Source organism: Psammomys obesus, unplaced genomic scaffold (assembly GCF_907164565.1).
Source record: "Psammomys obesus unplaced genomic scaffold, mPsaObe1.curated_primary_1811, whole genome shotgun sequence".
Classification (NCBI taxonomy): Eukaryota; Metazoa; Chordata; class Mammalia; order Rodentia; family Muridae; genus Psammomys; species Psammomys obesus.
Window position 1 is genome coordinate 2,537,800 of NW_026592710.1, and position 16,698 is coordinate 2,554,497.

The 16,698-nt window shown below is 54.3% G+C and overlaps 1 protein-coding gene across 2 annotated transcripts in view; it reads left to right on the plus strand.

Moving 5' to 3' along the window:
* The window catches only part of Ajap1 (adherens junctions associated protein 1), a 107,076-nt gene that overhangs the window by 1,065 nt on the left and 89,313 nt on the right, over positions 1 to 16,698 (plus strand). Inside the window, exon 1 of one of the 2 annotated variants that reach the window (XM_055615216.1) lies at positions 1 to 79. The exons of the other annotated variant lie outside the window; for it this stretch is intronic. Within the exon in view, the coding sequence (XP_055471191.1) occupies positions 51 to 79 (29 nt within the window). The 5' untranslated portion in view covers positions 1 to 50. The remainder of the gene's footprint in view (positions 80 to 16,698) is intronic. 2 annotated transcript variants of the gene reach the window in all.

Consider the following 16,698-nt stretch of genomic DNA (forward strand, 5'->3'; position numbering starts at 1 on the left):
AGATGGCCGGGGCAAACAAGGTCTGAGGCTCGGTTCCCTGAAACGTGACCATGTGGATCCAACAGCTTTTGGGACTCAGGTGAGCGACTCGGCTGGAGGAGGGTGCGTGGGGGGTGCGTGGGTGCTGGGCCGGGCTGCTGCTCACTGTTGCAAGCGAAGGCGCCGCTTCTTGCCTCCCTAGGGCGGCCCGCGAGGTGCCTCCGAAGCCGCGGCGCGCGGCCGCCTCAGCGGGCTCCTGAGGCTGGGCAGGGAGAGGCTGTCTCTCAGGCTCCGCAAGTCTGGGGTCGAGGCAGGGGCGCTCGCCCCAGTGACCTGGCCGCGGGGCTGGCCAGGCGCGCCCGCGGCTCGGGGCGCCAGCAGCGCAGTGTCCTGGCGGGCGGCCCCGGCGCGCCTCTCTCGGGAGCCCGGAGCCCGGAGCCCGGAGCCTGGAGCGAGTTGCGGGCCATTGGGCGCGGCGGACTCGGGGGCCGGGGCTGACGCTGGCGCTGCTCGGGAGAGCCAGCAACCCTCCCTGTTCCCGAGCAGCTTTGCAGTGGAGTTTGGGGAGCCCAGAACCCTACAGCCGCTGGGCCAGCTCTCCTCTCGGTTCCTCGGGACCGGGGCCCCTGAACAGGAGTGTAGCGGGAGCCCAGCTGCCTGCCCAGCCGCTTCGGGGTGACCTCCGGGCAGAAGGTCGCAGGCAGCTGGCGGACAGCTGGGTCTGGAGGGCTTGGATTCTAGGGGAGTGTGATGAGAACAGGCAACTTCCTCTAAGCACCCTTCACAGGCACACAGGCGAACAGGGCTTGTCTGTGTCCGGGACTTTCGGGCCAGCAGGAACTCAAGCCCAGCGCGGTGATGGGGCTGGCCAGAAAGACCCTTCTCTGCAAACTTTGCCCATCCAGCGAATCGTTCTGGCTTCTTTGGGTCCTGCTCTGGGCGGCTTTGGGGAGCCCAGGACGCAACCGCACCTTTTACAGACCAGAGAGCCTACTGCCCCTGCCCCCATATAAGGGGTTTCCAGCCAGAGCTGCTGTGCCTGGGTCGGCGGTTGGGACTTGGCTGAACGACACAGATGGAAGCTGACAAGGGCTGCTTGCGCTTCTGGTGTTTGTCCACTGGGATGCACTGCGCTCCCGTGTTGAGGACGCAAGGGGCCGGTGGCTGCTGGAGCAGGCTGCCTCAGCCACCCCCACCGGCATGAAGCTGGGGAGAAAGTGGGGCCAAAGGAGGGAGGAACATGTGCGCGACCTGATTTTGAGAAGTCTGAAGGAGACTGGCATGCGAGTGTTTTCTAGCTGCCCTTGATTTGCGAGTAGATTTGGCGCCCAGGGATGCATGCCGGTCAGCAGCATCTGTCACACGTCATTACTGGCACTCCTTTTCCTGGTGGCTGGGTTTGTTTGCGCTGTGGGCTCTAAGAGGTTAATCACCAGGCCGACCTGCTGGGCATGGGGCCCTGGCCGAGCCTCAGTCCATCCATAGACTGTGGTGAGATGAGGTTTAGGCTCCGTAATTCTGGGGTGTGGACCACAGGAAGCAAGGACAGCTTCTTTTGGCATGAGCTCCTCTCGGTGCTCTGTCTGTATTTCTGCCCTTCTCCTCCGACTGTCCCAGTACTCAGCAAATCCCAGGGCTTAAGGGGCAACCGAGTGGATTCCCTCCCGGCCCTGCCGAGAGGCAGCTTGAGCTCCTCGCTGCTTCCGGAGCTGCAGTCTAGCACCTGCTTGCAACTTACCTGCACAAGTTGTTAGAGAGAAAGGGCAGTATATTTTGATAATGGGGAGAGAACAAATTCCAGGCAGACAGACTTCCTTCGAGCTGTTACCACAGAACAATAGCTGTGCATGAGCACAACCAGGCTTTCAGAAACCATTCTGTTGGGGATTTTGAAGTTTGACCTTTTAGGGTCCCTCCCTGCCAGATGTTAGCATGCAAGATTTTCTTCACATAGAGCCCCGAGGAGAGCTGCTACTCTCAGCAGTCCTGATGGGAGAGCTAACCCTGTACGTGTAGCAGAGGCTCTAAGCGGTTTTGTTCCCTCTGCACAGGCACATGGAGCCTGAGCTCAGGAGTTGCACTTCTGCCTCACAGCCCTTCATCGCAGCTTGCTCTCTGCTCCTCACTGCTCCCTGGATGAGCACTGGGCATCTTGCTGCCAAGCTTGGAGCCTGGTTAGGACAGGTGTCACTTCCAGCAGAGGTGGCAGAAGGCAGCGCTCATTCTGCCTGGGAAAAGGAGGCTGCCTGCAAGCTGAGGGAGGGGCTTCCTTGCTCCCACTCGGAGCCAGGCTTGGTGGCTTCTGGGCTGGAGCTGAGCTGTATGCAAGCCTGGATGCTTGGAGGCAGGAGCAGATGGAGTTGGATTTTTCTGCTTTTATTTATTTGTCTGTTGGTGGGAGTTGTATCAGGGCTTCCTTGAGTCCGGAGAAAGGTAGTCCTTGAAGACTTGGGGCCAGCAGAGCTGACAGGTCCCTGAGCACTGGGGAGAGGGAGGACTGGTGGGGTACAGTGTGTGCTTACTCAGCAGGCAGTCCAGATCCCCAGGTCTGGCCCTGGTTGCCTCCTCCGTTGACCTGAAGAGACTGTGGCCTCATGGGGTGATGTGGAGTAGCCGGGAACGAGCACCCACAGCCTCTGCTGGGTTGTGTTTAAGACCAGGCAGACAGACTCAAGCCTGGCCCTGTTCCTCCCAGCCAACCCTGTCTCCCAACCCTGAGCGGTAGGCATGCCTTGTGCTAGGGAGGCCCTGAGTACATGTTAAGAACACAATTCACAGTTTTCTCAAGCTCTCCCAGTGTGTGCTGTGTTGTGTCTGGGCTTCCCGGCAGGGATCCACAGGGCTGGCTGTCACTAGCCTCAGCATAAAGCCCCCAGCAGCTGGGGCTGCGCAGCCAGCCTTCAGTGGATGGAGTCAATGCTTTGTCTGCAAACACTGGGCACTGGGTGAATGCTGGCTCTCTCTCATTTCCAGCTGCTGCTACTAAACTGATTGCAACTGGAATCCATCGAGGGTCAGAGGCCATGATACTCATCTGGATAATAATGCTAGAATAAATGGTAAATTTAGAAGGTAGTGGAAAGCTTCCAGCAACGTCAGCACACCCCACCACTCTCTCTTATCCTTGGGCCAAGTGGAGGAGTTGGTAGTAGCAACCCCTTCCCTGCCTGTTTGTTTATTTATTCCCCGGCTTTCTTCTCCTCTGTGCCTTGGGGAAAGAAGCAGGGCGAGCAGCTTACAAACGGCTCCACACCTCCCTGAGATGTCTACTGTTGGTCCCTGGAGACAGGACAGCTTGTTCGTCCCTCTGTGGTCTGCATCCTCCTCCTTACTGGGCTCACCTGGGGGCTAGCTGTTCCCACCCAGCCTTGTAGCCGTATCGTCATTTCTGACCCCAACAAAGGCAGGGTGATCATTAGACATTGCCCTGAGCATTCTTGGGAAATAAACACATGCTTTAACCATGCCATGGAACCCTGGGTTTTCATAGAGCCTATGGATTTGGAACCCCATGCTGTGGGTCTCCTGAGACTGGGGCATCTCTCTAGGGGTTATGTGGGAGTCACATGATTTTAATACACGGTTGCTAGGTTTGCTTCAAAGGGTTACAAGTCAGCAGAGACCAAATTGATGTAAAGATTAGCTCAGAAAGCCAAATATATCCTTGATCTAGATTCCTGCGTTTGAAGTCTAGCTGGAGAGGGTTTTGCTTGCCTCCTGCCTGGCAGACCGAGGGGGAGACAGGCTGGGGGCTCTCGGGGCCAGAGCAGTGGTGTGCAAACCAGGCTCGTTCCTCCTCTGAGACCCCTTCCAGGAATTCAGAGGGGCTAGTGACTCATAAAATGCTAGTGGGGAGCTGTTATTATGTAACTCAGATTAACTCAGCTAAGCTGCCTGGAATAGTGAGTCAGGTCACAGTGTGCCCCTATCAGAGTCCAGGGTCCTTTAGTGGCCCCTGGGTCCCCTGATTTCCACCCAGGTCAGGGGGAGGGTCAGAACAGCTGTAGGATTGAGCTAGTTGCTGAGGACACTTACCAGGACAGTAGCCTGCTCCCCACCCACCATCGGCCAGGAGTATGGGGTGCATCTTCAGGGTAGGCCATGAGGGCTTACTTGGAGAATCCTGGGTCCACACGAGAGCAGTGTGGCAGCTACTGAGCTCTGGGCAGATGGCAGGTGCAGGGAGGTGGCTAGAAGGTCCTTCTGGCCCCTTACTTTTTGCAAAAAGTTCCAAGGATGATGGAGAGAACCATAAATCCACAATGGATCTGTGGGATCCCCTAAAATCTTTGCCAGAGGAGAAGCCAGAGTGAAGGGCAGTGTTTGAAATTGTACTTTGCAAGGGTCAGATCTCCTGTGCCATCTTCCCATCTCTTCCCCTCTTCTCCCTTTCCTTCTCCCCAGGGCCAGGGCCGGTGAAGGGGAAGAGAACCAACCCGAACCCTGTGGGATGCCCCTTCCTCCACCTTCATCCCTTCTGTTCCATGAAAACATTGTGACACAGAGCTGGGATTCACCATTCAGGTGGCTCATGGCATCTGTCACCTTCACCTTCCCTGCTTGGCTTGATGACAGTCTCAGTCTGCTGTCTTTTGACACACTTTTCCTGCTCTTAGGATTGACCTGAGAGAGATAGGGTGTGCACCCCTGCCCCCCCCCCCCCCCGCTCCTGTTGCCAGCCTTCTGGCCAGTTGCTTGGGCGTGGCCCTGAGTCTGGCTGGCTGTTGTGTCAGAGTGTTGTCTTCACTCCTTAGTCCTGCTTGCCGTTGACCCCAGGGGCTGCTGGGAAGGGGCATCAACAGTGGCAGGCACGTGCACCTTGCTGTGGGGCCTGGACACAGTGGGGGATGATGTCATGTAGAGAAGCTTGGTGGCATTCACAGGAGCATCCTGGGTTGTGCTGGAGTGGTTGCTGGGGCCCAGGGTCCACCGGACTGCCTCCTTCCTCATTGCTTCCTGGCAAGATTGCCAGCCAAATGGTAGGTGCACGGGAAATGCCTGTACAAGCTTAAATGTGTCAGCATGGCACAGTGCCCCTATTTTATCAAGTCCCACTTTTGTGCTTCTCCCTGGCTCTCTACTGAAATCCAGGAGAGAGTTTCCAGCCTTAGGCTTAGGCGTTCTCCTGCTCCAAATAGATATCGCTTCTTCAACCTGGCTTATTGGGGTTGAATCACATCATTGGATTTTTACCATTAGAGATGCAGTCCTTTGGCTTAGAGATTTTTTTCACAATTAGAATACAGACATGGTCGACAAAACAATCCCTTCTAGCTCTTTCAGTCATCATCAGCTCAGTATGAGAGACAGTATCAGACTTTTAACTACTCGGGAGAAAGGGTGCTTGCGGGTGAGAGGGGAGCAGGGGCTGGTGTCTGCCTGGCAGCGGGGTGGGGGAGGGAGGAGCCAGTGGGTGAGGAAGGGGAAGCCCCGAGGGGCAAGGTGGGCAAAGGCGTGTCTGGCTTTGCACTCTGCTGGCGCCTCTTCTCTCCCTGTCGGGTCCAGCTCATTCTGAGGATAGATCTGTGCTGAGTGTCTGTGGGTGCAGAGGAAGCTGAAGGAGGAGTCTGCTAGCGGGCTGTGACACACCGATGTGCCTGCGTGCTGTGCTGCGTTTGTGTGGTAGAACTGTACCCGGATGGGACTTGCCTGCTGCTCTGCTCCTGTGAGGGAAGTACCCAGCTCTGCCCTCATCTGCCCACTCACCTCACAGATCTCGTATCCTCGACTTGTGCATGGAGGACAGGTGCCCACAGATGCTTTGCCCAACTCACACGTCAGTCCTTTTGCCTTCAGAGGTGTCACTGACCAATGATGGCTCTCAGGTAAGGTGCTCTTCAGAGGGCAGAACACATGGAGTATGGGCAGAACAGAGACTTTGATGTTTCCATTAGCCACTAAGAATCCATTTTGTTTAGTCTAGACAAATAGTAGTATGCCATGGTGAGTCAACATAAAATCTCAAGTTGTGATAGTGACTCCATACAAATCTCAAATGAGGTGTCCCGTGCCCTTCTCAGGACACACAGCGACCACCTGGGACTAGTGGCCATTATGGGGGACATTGGCTCAGAGCACATCCTTCCTACAGAAACACAGGCAGGAGGAAAGTAATTTTCTCAAAGCCTGCCCCCTCTGCCCTCAAGCCTGCCCCTTGGACAGAGCTGACTCAGCATAGACTCCATGGCCAGTTCTGGCTACAGCTCTCCTCAGCACTGAGGGCTCCTGAGGGACCCTTTCTCTGTGTTGGCTGAGGCCGCACCTGGTTAGTGTGGAGGTAGGGGTGGCCCTGATGTCTTCAGAGACCCTCAGTTTAGAGAGTGGAGCTGCTGAGACAGCTGAGGCAGCTGGGCCCCTGGGTGTCTTTCCCTCATTTCAAACAGCTGTCAAACTCTAGGGACCTAAGGGACAGGCTGTCTGCTGCCTTGTCACAGCAGCCTCCTGAAGTCAGAATGCGGAGGTGGTTGGTGGGAGATGAGAGCAGCATATGTGAAGGGCTTAGCTTACCCAAGGAAGGGCGAGCTGACCCCTGTGAGACCCTTGTGGGAGACATCTCCAGGGCCCTCCCTCTGTGCTGTGCCCAGACATCACTGGGGTGGGCTGTGTATCTTCTGAAGTGATTTATGTAGCATAGACACAGGCAACCCAGGCTGCCTCTTGAGACCTGTAGGCTGCACGGACCCACCTTATCTGTCCCTACACTCGGCGCCTGATACAAATGCCACCCAAGGCTTCATAGAAGAGAAATATTGCACCAGAATTATGTGTGTGTGTGTGTGTGTGTGTGTTGGGGAATTTGAAGACCAGTGTCTATCAGATCATTTGTCATTAGTGGTTTATTCACTGGGAGAAGAATCAGCTTTCAGGCCCCTTCCTCCCAAAGAAGGAGACTTGAACCATCTCAGGATGGAGTCTGAATGAGATGCTGTAATGTGCAGTCACGGCCTGGTTGCTGCTGCTGACACAGAGAGGCAGGGTCTCCAGGGGGATGGTGGGCTCACTTCTGGCACTAGGCAGATGGCCAGGCCCAGCTTCTGTGAGTTGGAGCTTAGCATGTATAATGAGATGAGCAGACAAGAACATACCCAGGGTCTGAATCCTGAAGACCCGGCTGAACCTCAGGGCTCACTTGTGGCCACCTCTCCTCAAGGATTCAGAAAAAGAATTTGGGTGGCAGGAAACATCTACAGTTTGAAGTATAAGCCAGGCAGGAAACGATGAGTTCTGAGTCAGTGACCTTTCAATTTACTGGCTTTGTTAGCAGGGCAGGGATTCCTTAGAGCGCCCCCACCTTCAAGCTTGTGAAACGCCAGTCTCAGAGGATCAGGCCATGTGGCTTTGCTTGGGCAGAGCCAAGGCTTTAGTTCCACTGACATATGGCCTTCCACAGATGCAGCTCAGATTCCACCAAAGAAGGCCAGAGGCTCCCAGATCCTGGGGCTATAGGAGCAGAGTGCCAATGGAGGAGGGATGTGGTACTGGCTGGTGAGCCACAGCATAGTTAGACTGTAGATGTCATTTTCGTGCTGTTTCCAGCGATGTCTGATTCAGGAAAAGTGTATGCTGGAGAAGGGCCAGGGGTCCCAGCAGAGGCAGCCTAGCATCAAAAGGCTGTTGAGAAATGAATGTTTTTGAACTCATTTTATGAAACATTTTGAGATCAAAGTCAAAGCTCTCTAACACACGTCTCTACAGACTAATAATATCCATGAAAATGCACAAAATATTATTTTAAAAAACATTCATTTCATGTGTATGAATGTTGTTTCCTGCAAGTAGGTAAGTGGACCACATGCATGCAGTACCCAAAGAGGCCAGGGGAGGGCATCAGATCCACTGGAACTGGAGTTGGGGGATGTTTGTAAGTCTCCATGTGGTTGCTGGGAACTGGATCAGGGTTCTCCACAAGAGCAGCAAGGACCCTTAAATGCTAAGCCATCTCTTCCAAAAAAAAAAAAAAAAAAGTCTCAGCTAAATATTAGTAAATAGAAGTCAGCAGAAGGTTAAAAAAAGCTTCATAAGAGAAGTGAGGGTCATTCTGTAGAATGTAAGGATGGTTTGCTATCTGACCTGGTACAGGCTGCCATATGAAAAAGCTAAAGGAAAAAGCCAAGCTAGAATCTCAGTGGATGCAGAAAGAAAACTTGATAAAATTCAACCTGTTTTCATGCCAGCTTTCAGAATCAGAGCAGGTTTTTGTTTTCTTAGCTTGATAATGAGTATCTGTGCTGGCCCGTGACTGACACCATTCTTGACAGTGAGAACTGGCTTCATTTCTTCTGAGACTGGACACACCTGGGCAGTGCGCACGGCCATCACTCTTACTCCACAGCAGACGCTGTGGCCACTTCAACACAGGAAGACAAGGAAATTACAGGCAGACAGATATGGGGAAAACGATCCTTTTTCAATGGCAGGGAAAAATAACATGCAGATTATTGAAAATCACCTTGTTGGAACCTCTGAGTTCCATTAAGGTCACAGAAAACATGGTAAATATACAAAAGTTGGTTGTATTTCTATCCATTGGCAATGGACACATGGATAGCGAAGTGAGAAACACAACACCGCAAATTTCAGCTCACTTTCTCTCGCTGTGAAGAACGCCGCTGTCAAAAGCGACTTTGGGAAAGGGATTTATTTCATCTTACAGGTCCACCACCGAGGGAAGTCAGGGCAGACGCTCAAGCAGGGTGTGCACCAGAACTGTGAAGGAGTGAGTGCAGATTGGCTGGCTCTCCAGCTGGCATTAGTTACCTTCTTACACAGCTGAGAGCCTGCTACCTAGGATGGCTGTGAACAGGGGGCTGTGTCCTCCTCCATCCATTCCCAATCAAGGAAATGCCCCGCAGGCACAACCACAGACCACTGTGATGGAGGCGATCCTTGAGGGTCCAACTTAGAACTCTGGGCTACGCTAAGTTGGCAGCCGAAGCCAACTAGAAGACCATGTTGTCAGCTTCCCTTTCCTCTAACAAATGCTAAGATCATCCTAAAAGAACGAAGACTTATTTCAGCTCACAGTTTCAGCGCTTTTAAACCATGATCACTCAGTCTGTTGCTTTGAGTCAGGGGTAACAAGAAAATGAAGACTGGAACGTGGCAGTGTAAACTGCCTACCCTCCTCGCAGCAGCTGGGAAGGGCTGGTAAACTAATGCTTATCCTTTTCCAGGGCATACTCCAATGACCTAACTACCTTCCACTGTCCCAACACCCAAGAGCTCACCACTTCTCGATAGCCTCATGGGATGACTCCCATACCTTTGATTCATGTTGGGGACACATTCCAGAGGCTCAGAAGAAAACAGTTGTGGATGTAGCTAAGAAATGACTGTTGGCTCTCTCTGTCCTGGAAACTATATAGCACCAGAAGCGATGTCTAAGAAGTGAGTAGAGACATACCATGTTCATGAATGAGACGGCATCAGGCATCAGTTCTCTTCAAGTTGGTAAGCCGTGAGCACCACTCTCATCCAAAGCTCAACAAAAAGTGTGTATCCTTAAGGGTGAGTTTCCACGGGAGGCCAAGGGAAATAGGTTACCTGACGGTGAGAGTCCTTATGTGACAACGGCGGTGTCTGTGAGCATGGAGACATGTCGGTCAGAGACACCGAGCAGACTCAGGAGTGGAGCCCAAGCCCCTGCCTGGCTGACTCTTGACAAAGGTTCAGATTCAATGGCAGGGAGATGGCTTGCATGGGGCTGGTGCAGCTACACACCCAGCGAAAGAACACTGGACCTCAGCTCCCACACCCTAGTAACAAGTCAGTGCTGAATGTTTCACAGTATCAAATGCAGAACTGTAGAACTTAGGAAACAAGTTCTTCTGGAATAGTCTTCAGACAAGTTAGACCTGGTCGGAACTTTGAGTTTGGGCCTTGAGGAGGTGGCCCATCGCTAATGTCCTCACTGTTTGGCATGAGAACCTGAGCTTGGATCCCCGGAACCCATGCGGAAAGCTAAGAGAGGCAGTGTGAACCTGTGTACCAGTGCATTCAGAAGCAGAGGCAGAGGATCCCTGGACAGCCAGCACAGCAGAGCAGCAAGCTGGGCGAGAGACAGACTCTGGCCTCCATGAGGATACGCACATGTGCACGCACACTTAGCAACACGTGTACACACAGGCAAACACAGATGCAAAATGTCTACAGTCTGTGGGAGAACCACTGTCTTAGGCTGAAAACACAGGGCTGCTCTCGGTAAGGCACAGACCCAGGACTGCACCGACGGAAACAGGCAGAGGGCCCGTTCACAGGCAAACATGTTTACACGACCCCAAAGCCCAAGACACTTCACTCGGGGGCTGTGAGGAAACGACTCGGGGACCCACCCCCCTCCGGCAAGACACACTTGCCCGCCCGTCAGAATGGCTGCGATGGAAAACAAACGTGGCTCTGCCAAATGCTGGCCGGGACGTGAGACACTGGGCCACTCCTGCAGCGTGGATGGGAGGCAGATGTCGCTGCTGTGCCGAGACGGTCTTGGCAAGGTCTTCCAGAGTTGAAGGCCTGCACCTGCCGTGCACCCGTGTCTCACCTTTTGTCCTCACACGGTGGGTAACCAGCTATCCAGAAGGCACAGCCGCACACAGAACAGGCCTCAGCGCCCAGAGGCAGGCTCAGCAGGGGCATCTTGGAGGAGGTGGTGGCCATGACTTACCCCTGTCAGTGTCGGGAACCTGACTGTATTATTTACTGTAGTCTCTCAGGATGTCCCAGGAGCGAGAACTGAGTAACGGGTGCACCGGAGGTCACCCGCTTCATGTGGCCATGGGAGTGAGCGTACGGCGAGCCTCAAAGCAGACGTTTAATTAAGGAAAGCAAGCTGACGCAGTTTACTCGTGTGTGGGAGACTGGCACCTGGAGACGGTGTGCGCCTGCGCGCTGGCCTTCTCCGGGCCGCAGATCTGGAGACGGTGACTTGGAGGACAGTGGTGCTTCTTTACAAGGCCGACTGCAGATCTGAGCCAGGGAGCGGGCCCTGTGAGTGGCTGCTGCAGGGCTCGGAGTGAGGTGGGGCAGAGCGTGGGAGCTTGAGCTCAGTGGCGTTAACAAGTGTCCTGCCGCATAATTACAGGATCAGACGGGCTGCCCAGGTCCTTACGTAAACCAGGTCAGCTCTGAAAATAGGGCAGCCATTTTGAGGTCAGTCCTACCACCCTACATCGGCTCCAGCGTTCTGAGACCAGACTCGGAGATCTGAAGTCAGATGTGAAAACAAACGAGCAGTGTCTTTTTTCCGATTCAGTGAGACGGGGTGGGAGGGAGGCTGAGGCAGAGGCAGAGGCAGGAGCGGCCCGGGCCCGGGCCGCACATTCTGGTGCTAGTAGGAAAGAACTGGGGCAGAGGAGGGAGGCCACAGCACAGGCTGATTGAAATCAGAGGACAGGAAGCCCCGCCTTGGACGCAGCGGCGACCTTGTCTGCACCCCATGTCCTGAGACGGATACATCCCCGCTTTTGCACCTGGTTCTGTGCCCAGCTGCAGCCTGACACCTGATCTATCTCCTCTTAGCCCTTCCTCATGGCACTCAGGAGGAACAGGAATGACTGCCCTCGTGCCTCCTCAGGAAGAGAACGGGGCAGAGAGAGGCAGGTGCACTCACCTGACAACACACAGCAAGTGGAAGAGCTGGGGTTTGAACCAGGTTTCAAGGACTGCAAGGTTCGCTGCTCCTCTTCCCACTGCACCCTGTGGCCTTTAGTTTTATATGAAATTTGCTTCTCAGTCTCTTTCTTAAGTTCCTTATCGGCCTTTAAAGAAAAGAGAAGAAAATAAATAAATAAAATCAAGAAATCTGAGCTCTGGTGACAAGTTCGTCAGCACTGTGGATTTAGCCCCAGGTGCAGCTGACATGAAAATCACAGCTCTCTGGCACACAGTTTTCAGGGAAGTGTTTTCGGAATGGGAAACTATTTTGCATCCTCTGTGCACTTGTGTGCATGCCTGTGTGTGTGTGTGTGTGTGTGTGCACATTTCTGTGACACAGACATTGCTGTTCAATCTATTTCATAAATAGAAGTACTTGTCACCACACCTGGGAGGTCCCTCAGGAGGGCACTCACTCATGACTTGCTGTATGTTTCCCAGAGAGCGTGCAGGAGAGCGTTAAGCTGTGGGCCTGGCCCTCACTACACGGCTGGGCAGGCTGGGTAGGCTGTCCCTTCCTGGTGTCTGTGAGCCTGAAACACATTGTACACATTGTGAAATCTCTGAGTTTAAAGATCCTGTCAGCTGGCTGACTGAGCTGCTGTCTCCACAGCCTCATGCAGCACAGGTCCAGCCCTGGCACCCTCCCTCTTGCTGCGCCTGGTTGATCCAGATACTGGATCCTCCCGTAACAGCCTCTGATCTGGCTGTCTTGCTGGATTCCCCTGTCCTGAAATGCCCTGCAGACAGAACCCATAGTGTGAGTGTGTATGTGTGTGTGTGTGTGTTTAATCTGGCTGGCTTTGTTCAGTCTCCCTGTGTCAGGGTTTGCCCTTGTGGAAGTATGTTGCTTTCACTCCTTTTTTATTGTTGAGTAGTATTCCACTTTTCTAGACATACCACAGAGTGTGTCTATTTTCTATTTGTATGTGTGCCTGTGTGAGCTTTGCTCTCATTGCCACACACACACACACACACACACACACACACACCTGTGCCATGGTTGTCAGAGAAGAAACGTCAGTGTTGAGGCAGTCTGTTGTTTACCACTGTGTACCAGGCTATCCGGCTACAAGCTTGTACTGACCCTCCTGTGTGCCCCTCTCATTTCTGCATAGGTGTGCTAGGATGACAGGCATTCCCTGCTGTGTCCACTTTTGTGTGAGTTCTGGGTCCTCGTGCTGTGTGGCAAGCGCCCTAGCCACTGGGCTGTTTCCCCAGCCAGTCCACTTCATGACAGCAGCAGTGGGGGCCTCAGTGTCCCAGGAAGCTCCTCCTGTGTACTCAGGCTGATGTGGAATGCACAGCCAGCTGGCTAGTGTTCTCTCCTGGCTGATCTCTGAGGAGACATGTTCCCTGCAGAGACCATTGTTTAGTCGCTCACTTCTCCTTCCATAAACATTTATTACGTGTCCTCCGTGTCCCACACAGTGCTGTGTGTTGGTGTGCTTAGTCAAGGACAGAATTTTCCATTCTCCTTGGTACTGAGACACTGTGGACAGGGACATTTTAGCTCTTTAGAAGATGGCTCTTGGCCAGTTCAGTGCTTGGAGCTAGAGAGGGGGTGCATGCCATCAGGGTTCCACAAGGGGTTCATTGTCCTTCTCCCCATGAACGAGGGTGGCATGGCCTGTGGGAATGGAGAGAGAACGTTGTAGATAAGTGTGCTGCCTCCCGAGAGAGCCTTTGTGGCCATCTGCCTTATGGAGCGTCCTGTAGCCAGGACCATTATTTAGATGCACGGAGCCCGAAGTGCACAGCAGAGCTCCGGGCAAGCCCCAGAGAGCATGGGTCTCTCTCTCTGCGGAAGGACTCGGAATCCCAGATAAGACTGTCCTTGTGGGAGCCTGGAGCTGAGGAGACCTGCTGTTACGAAAGGGAGGGCAAAGCTGACAGTCACCTTCCTGGCAGAACAGGCCAGTCCCCTGGGCACCATTCATCGCCTTCTGGAGCTGTGGGATGCCAGGAGCCCAGGCTGCCGTGGCCTTCCTGGGCTTGGGGCCTGTGAGCAAACCTGGGTCAGCCCCACCAGCCAGACTCCCTCCCAGCTTTGGGCTGAACAGAGTTCTGACTTCTGTCGGCTGTTGGTCACTCTGCATGGGGAGGGAGCATGAAGACCTGAGTGGTCCTGTTTCTCTGGGAGGGCTGTGCCGTGTGGACTGTAGTGCCCAGCCAGTGCCCTGCCCAGGGGCATCTGTGGGTCCTGACACTGAGTGTGGCGCTGAGCTAAGTGGCAGTCACATTCTCAGTCCTTATCTTCAACACCTGATGTTCTTCCTAGTGGCATTGGCGTCTTGAGACATTTCACTCACCCCCTTTCTCAGGGAAAGCAGAGAGCCCGAGTGACCACATCAGGCCACACAGCTAATAAACAGCACAGCCAGCATGGGACTCAGTGCCAGGCAGTGGGCTCTGGTCCCTGCCCTCTGCTGTGGCCATCTTGACTGGAGGAAGGAAGGCCCTACCAGCTCTTTCCTGTGCTTGGTCACACCCTCTCCTCTGGACTGCTGCGGGTGGCTTTGGAATGAATGTCTCCCCACCCCGGTCAGGAGTAGAATGGGTGCTTCTGTAGCTGGTCAGAGCCAGCCAGGGCTGCCTCAGTTTCCCAGCACCCACTTTTTGGTGGCTTTCTTCCTGGTCCACATTGCTGCTGGTTGTGTACTGACTCTGCTCACCTCAGTCACGGTGACCGCCCCACTGTGTGCTCAGCACGACACCTGTCCCTGAGGACCGCGGGAGGACTTCATTTATGGCTTTGGATAGGGCAGCCTCTGATTTGATGTGTAGTGGAGGACTTGTGATTATTCTGCCTTATATCTGTGTGCTAGGACTATGGGTGCACACCACCACGCCTGGTTTACATGGTGCTAGGAATGGAGTACCGGGCTTTCTGCATGCCACACCAGCATTTTACCAACTGTGCTACATCACAGGCCAACAACTTAATATCTTTAACAAAGTTTTATGTGATGGGTGTTCTGCCTATGTGTGTGTTCATGTACCGTGTGTGTGCAGTACCTTCAGAGGCCAGAAGAGGGCACAGGTTTCCCTAAAATGGGAGTTATAAAGGATTGTGAGATGCCATGTGGGTGCTGGGAATCAAACCTGAGTCCTCTGCGAGAGCAGCCAGTGCTCTTAACCACAGAGGCAGCTTTCCAACTTCACAGTTGGATACTGGACTTTAAGTGTGTGAGTGTTTGCATGCATGTGTCTGTGTGCACCGCATGCTTGCCTGGTACCTGCACAAATCAAAAGGGCTTCCCTAGAACTTCCCCTAGAACTGTGGTTTAGGATGGCTGTGAACCCATGGGGGTGATGAGGACTGACCCTTGGTCCCCTGCAAGAACGGCCGGCCTGTGCTCATCCCACTGAACCGTCCCTCCAGCTCCACAGCTGTGCATCTGTGAATGGATGTTTTGGAGTTGGTCTCCAGGCAGGCCTCTGCATCCCTACCTGCAAGTGATGTCCCTGCACTTGGAGGCAGCCTTTGTGGAGACTCTGCATCGGGATCACGCTCTCACTCTCTCAGAGGACCATGCTAGCTCTGTGGTGTAGACCCAGCCCCTCCCCTCTCCTGTCCACAAAGAGAAAGTTCTAGGCTGTGCTCAGATCCTGAGGAACACTTCCTGCTGTGTGATGCGGAGGATTCTTTAGGGAGCCAATTACACAGGAAGAGAGCAAGCATGTTTATTTTTACGACACTGTTTCAAAATCCCAGAAATTGGTGATGGAATGGCCCTGTTAGATCCCTGGTGCTGTGGCATTGTGCCCACAGGCTTCCTGGGCCTTTGCCTGGCTTCGAATCACCAGCATGGGCTGGTGGGCTGATTGGCACAGATCCCACCCAGGAGGTCACTTCAAGCCCCTGCTAAGGGCTCTGTTCTTCCCCTTCACTCTTCCCAGCCCTGCCTGAGTCTCTCCATGGAGGTAACAAGTCGAACAGACAGGGAAGCAAGCCAGAGCTGAGTCTGTCCTGGGGTGGGCTAGCTGCAGGCCTGGCAGCCCCTGGCTCTGTCTAGGCAGAGGCTGTCCTGGGCTGGATGCCACAGGAGGGGGCAGTCTGGAGCCCCTCCCACAAGTCCAGGAGCTCCAAGGTCTGGAGTTAGGTCAGGTGGGATTGCAGGTGGCAGATGACAGGACACAGCAGGGCCCTGCCCTGGAGCAGTGAGAAGCATGGAATGGAGTCTTGTGAAAGAAGCTGAGGAGGGCGGAAGGAGAAGGGGAGGGAGGGAACAGGAAAAGGAAAGGGAGGGGCTTCAGGAGAAGACATCAGAGGATTTGCTGACCCAGGCCTTCCCCAGACCCCAAAGTGAAGCAGCTGGGAGGGCATCAGGTCCATCTGTCCCCAGGGGCTGCTGGGAGGGGCTTCGGAGGCAGTGCCCAGGGCTCCCACTGTGGCCCTCGAGTTCGGAACAGGGGAACATTCTGGGGAAAGTCTCTTGATGTACATGGAGGGGAGAGAGACCACTACAAAAATAGGGTGTTGGACCAGGTGGCCCTGTGGGTGCTGTGTGCAGGGCCCAGGGTCCTGAGGAGAGGCCTGGCTACAGGAAAACATCCAGAACCCAGAGAGACCCGGGGAGAACTCGGACAGAGGCCATGGGGCCCAGAGGACAATGACCAGGCTGGGCTGTGGCGGCCGCTGCAGCCACATCCCCGGTGCCAGCCCAGCTGGCTCTGCAGCACTGCCCCTGCCATGGTTCCCACCTGCAGCTCCCACCCACAGAGGACACCCGGGTCCTGAGCTGCCACCCATCACCCGCCCCTCCCAGGACGCGCTCTGAGGATGTCACCAAGCCACTGTCACCAATGCAGGTGACCATGGTGCCAAAGCTTGTGCCCGTGCATTTGGGGCTGAGCTCCTGAGACTCTGGCCACCAGCAGGAGTGAATGCGTTTCTGGCAGAGCTGGGCTTGCGGCGTCCAGCGTCTCTGTGGGGCTGAAGGTTTTTTTCTCAGGGGACCTCAGTAGGGGGAAGGGTGTAGGAGAGTGTGTTTCTGTGTCTAGGAGTGTGTTAGGTGCATGAGTTGCTGTGTGTGTGTGTGTGTGTGTGTGTGTGTGTGTGTGTGT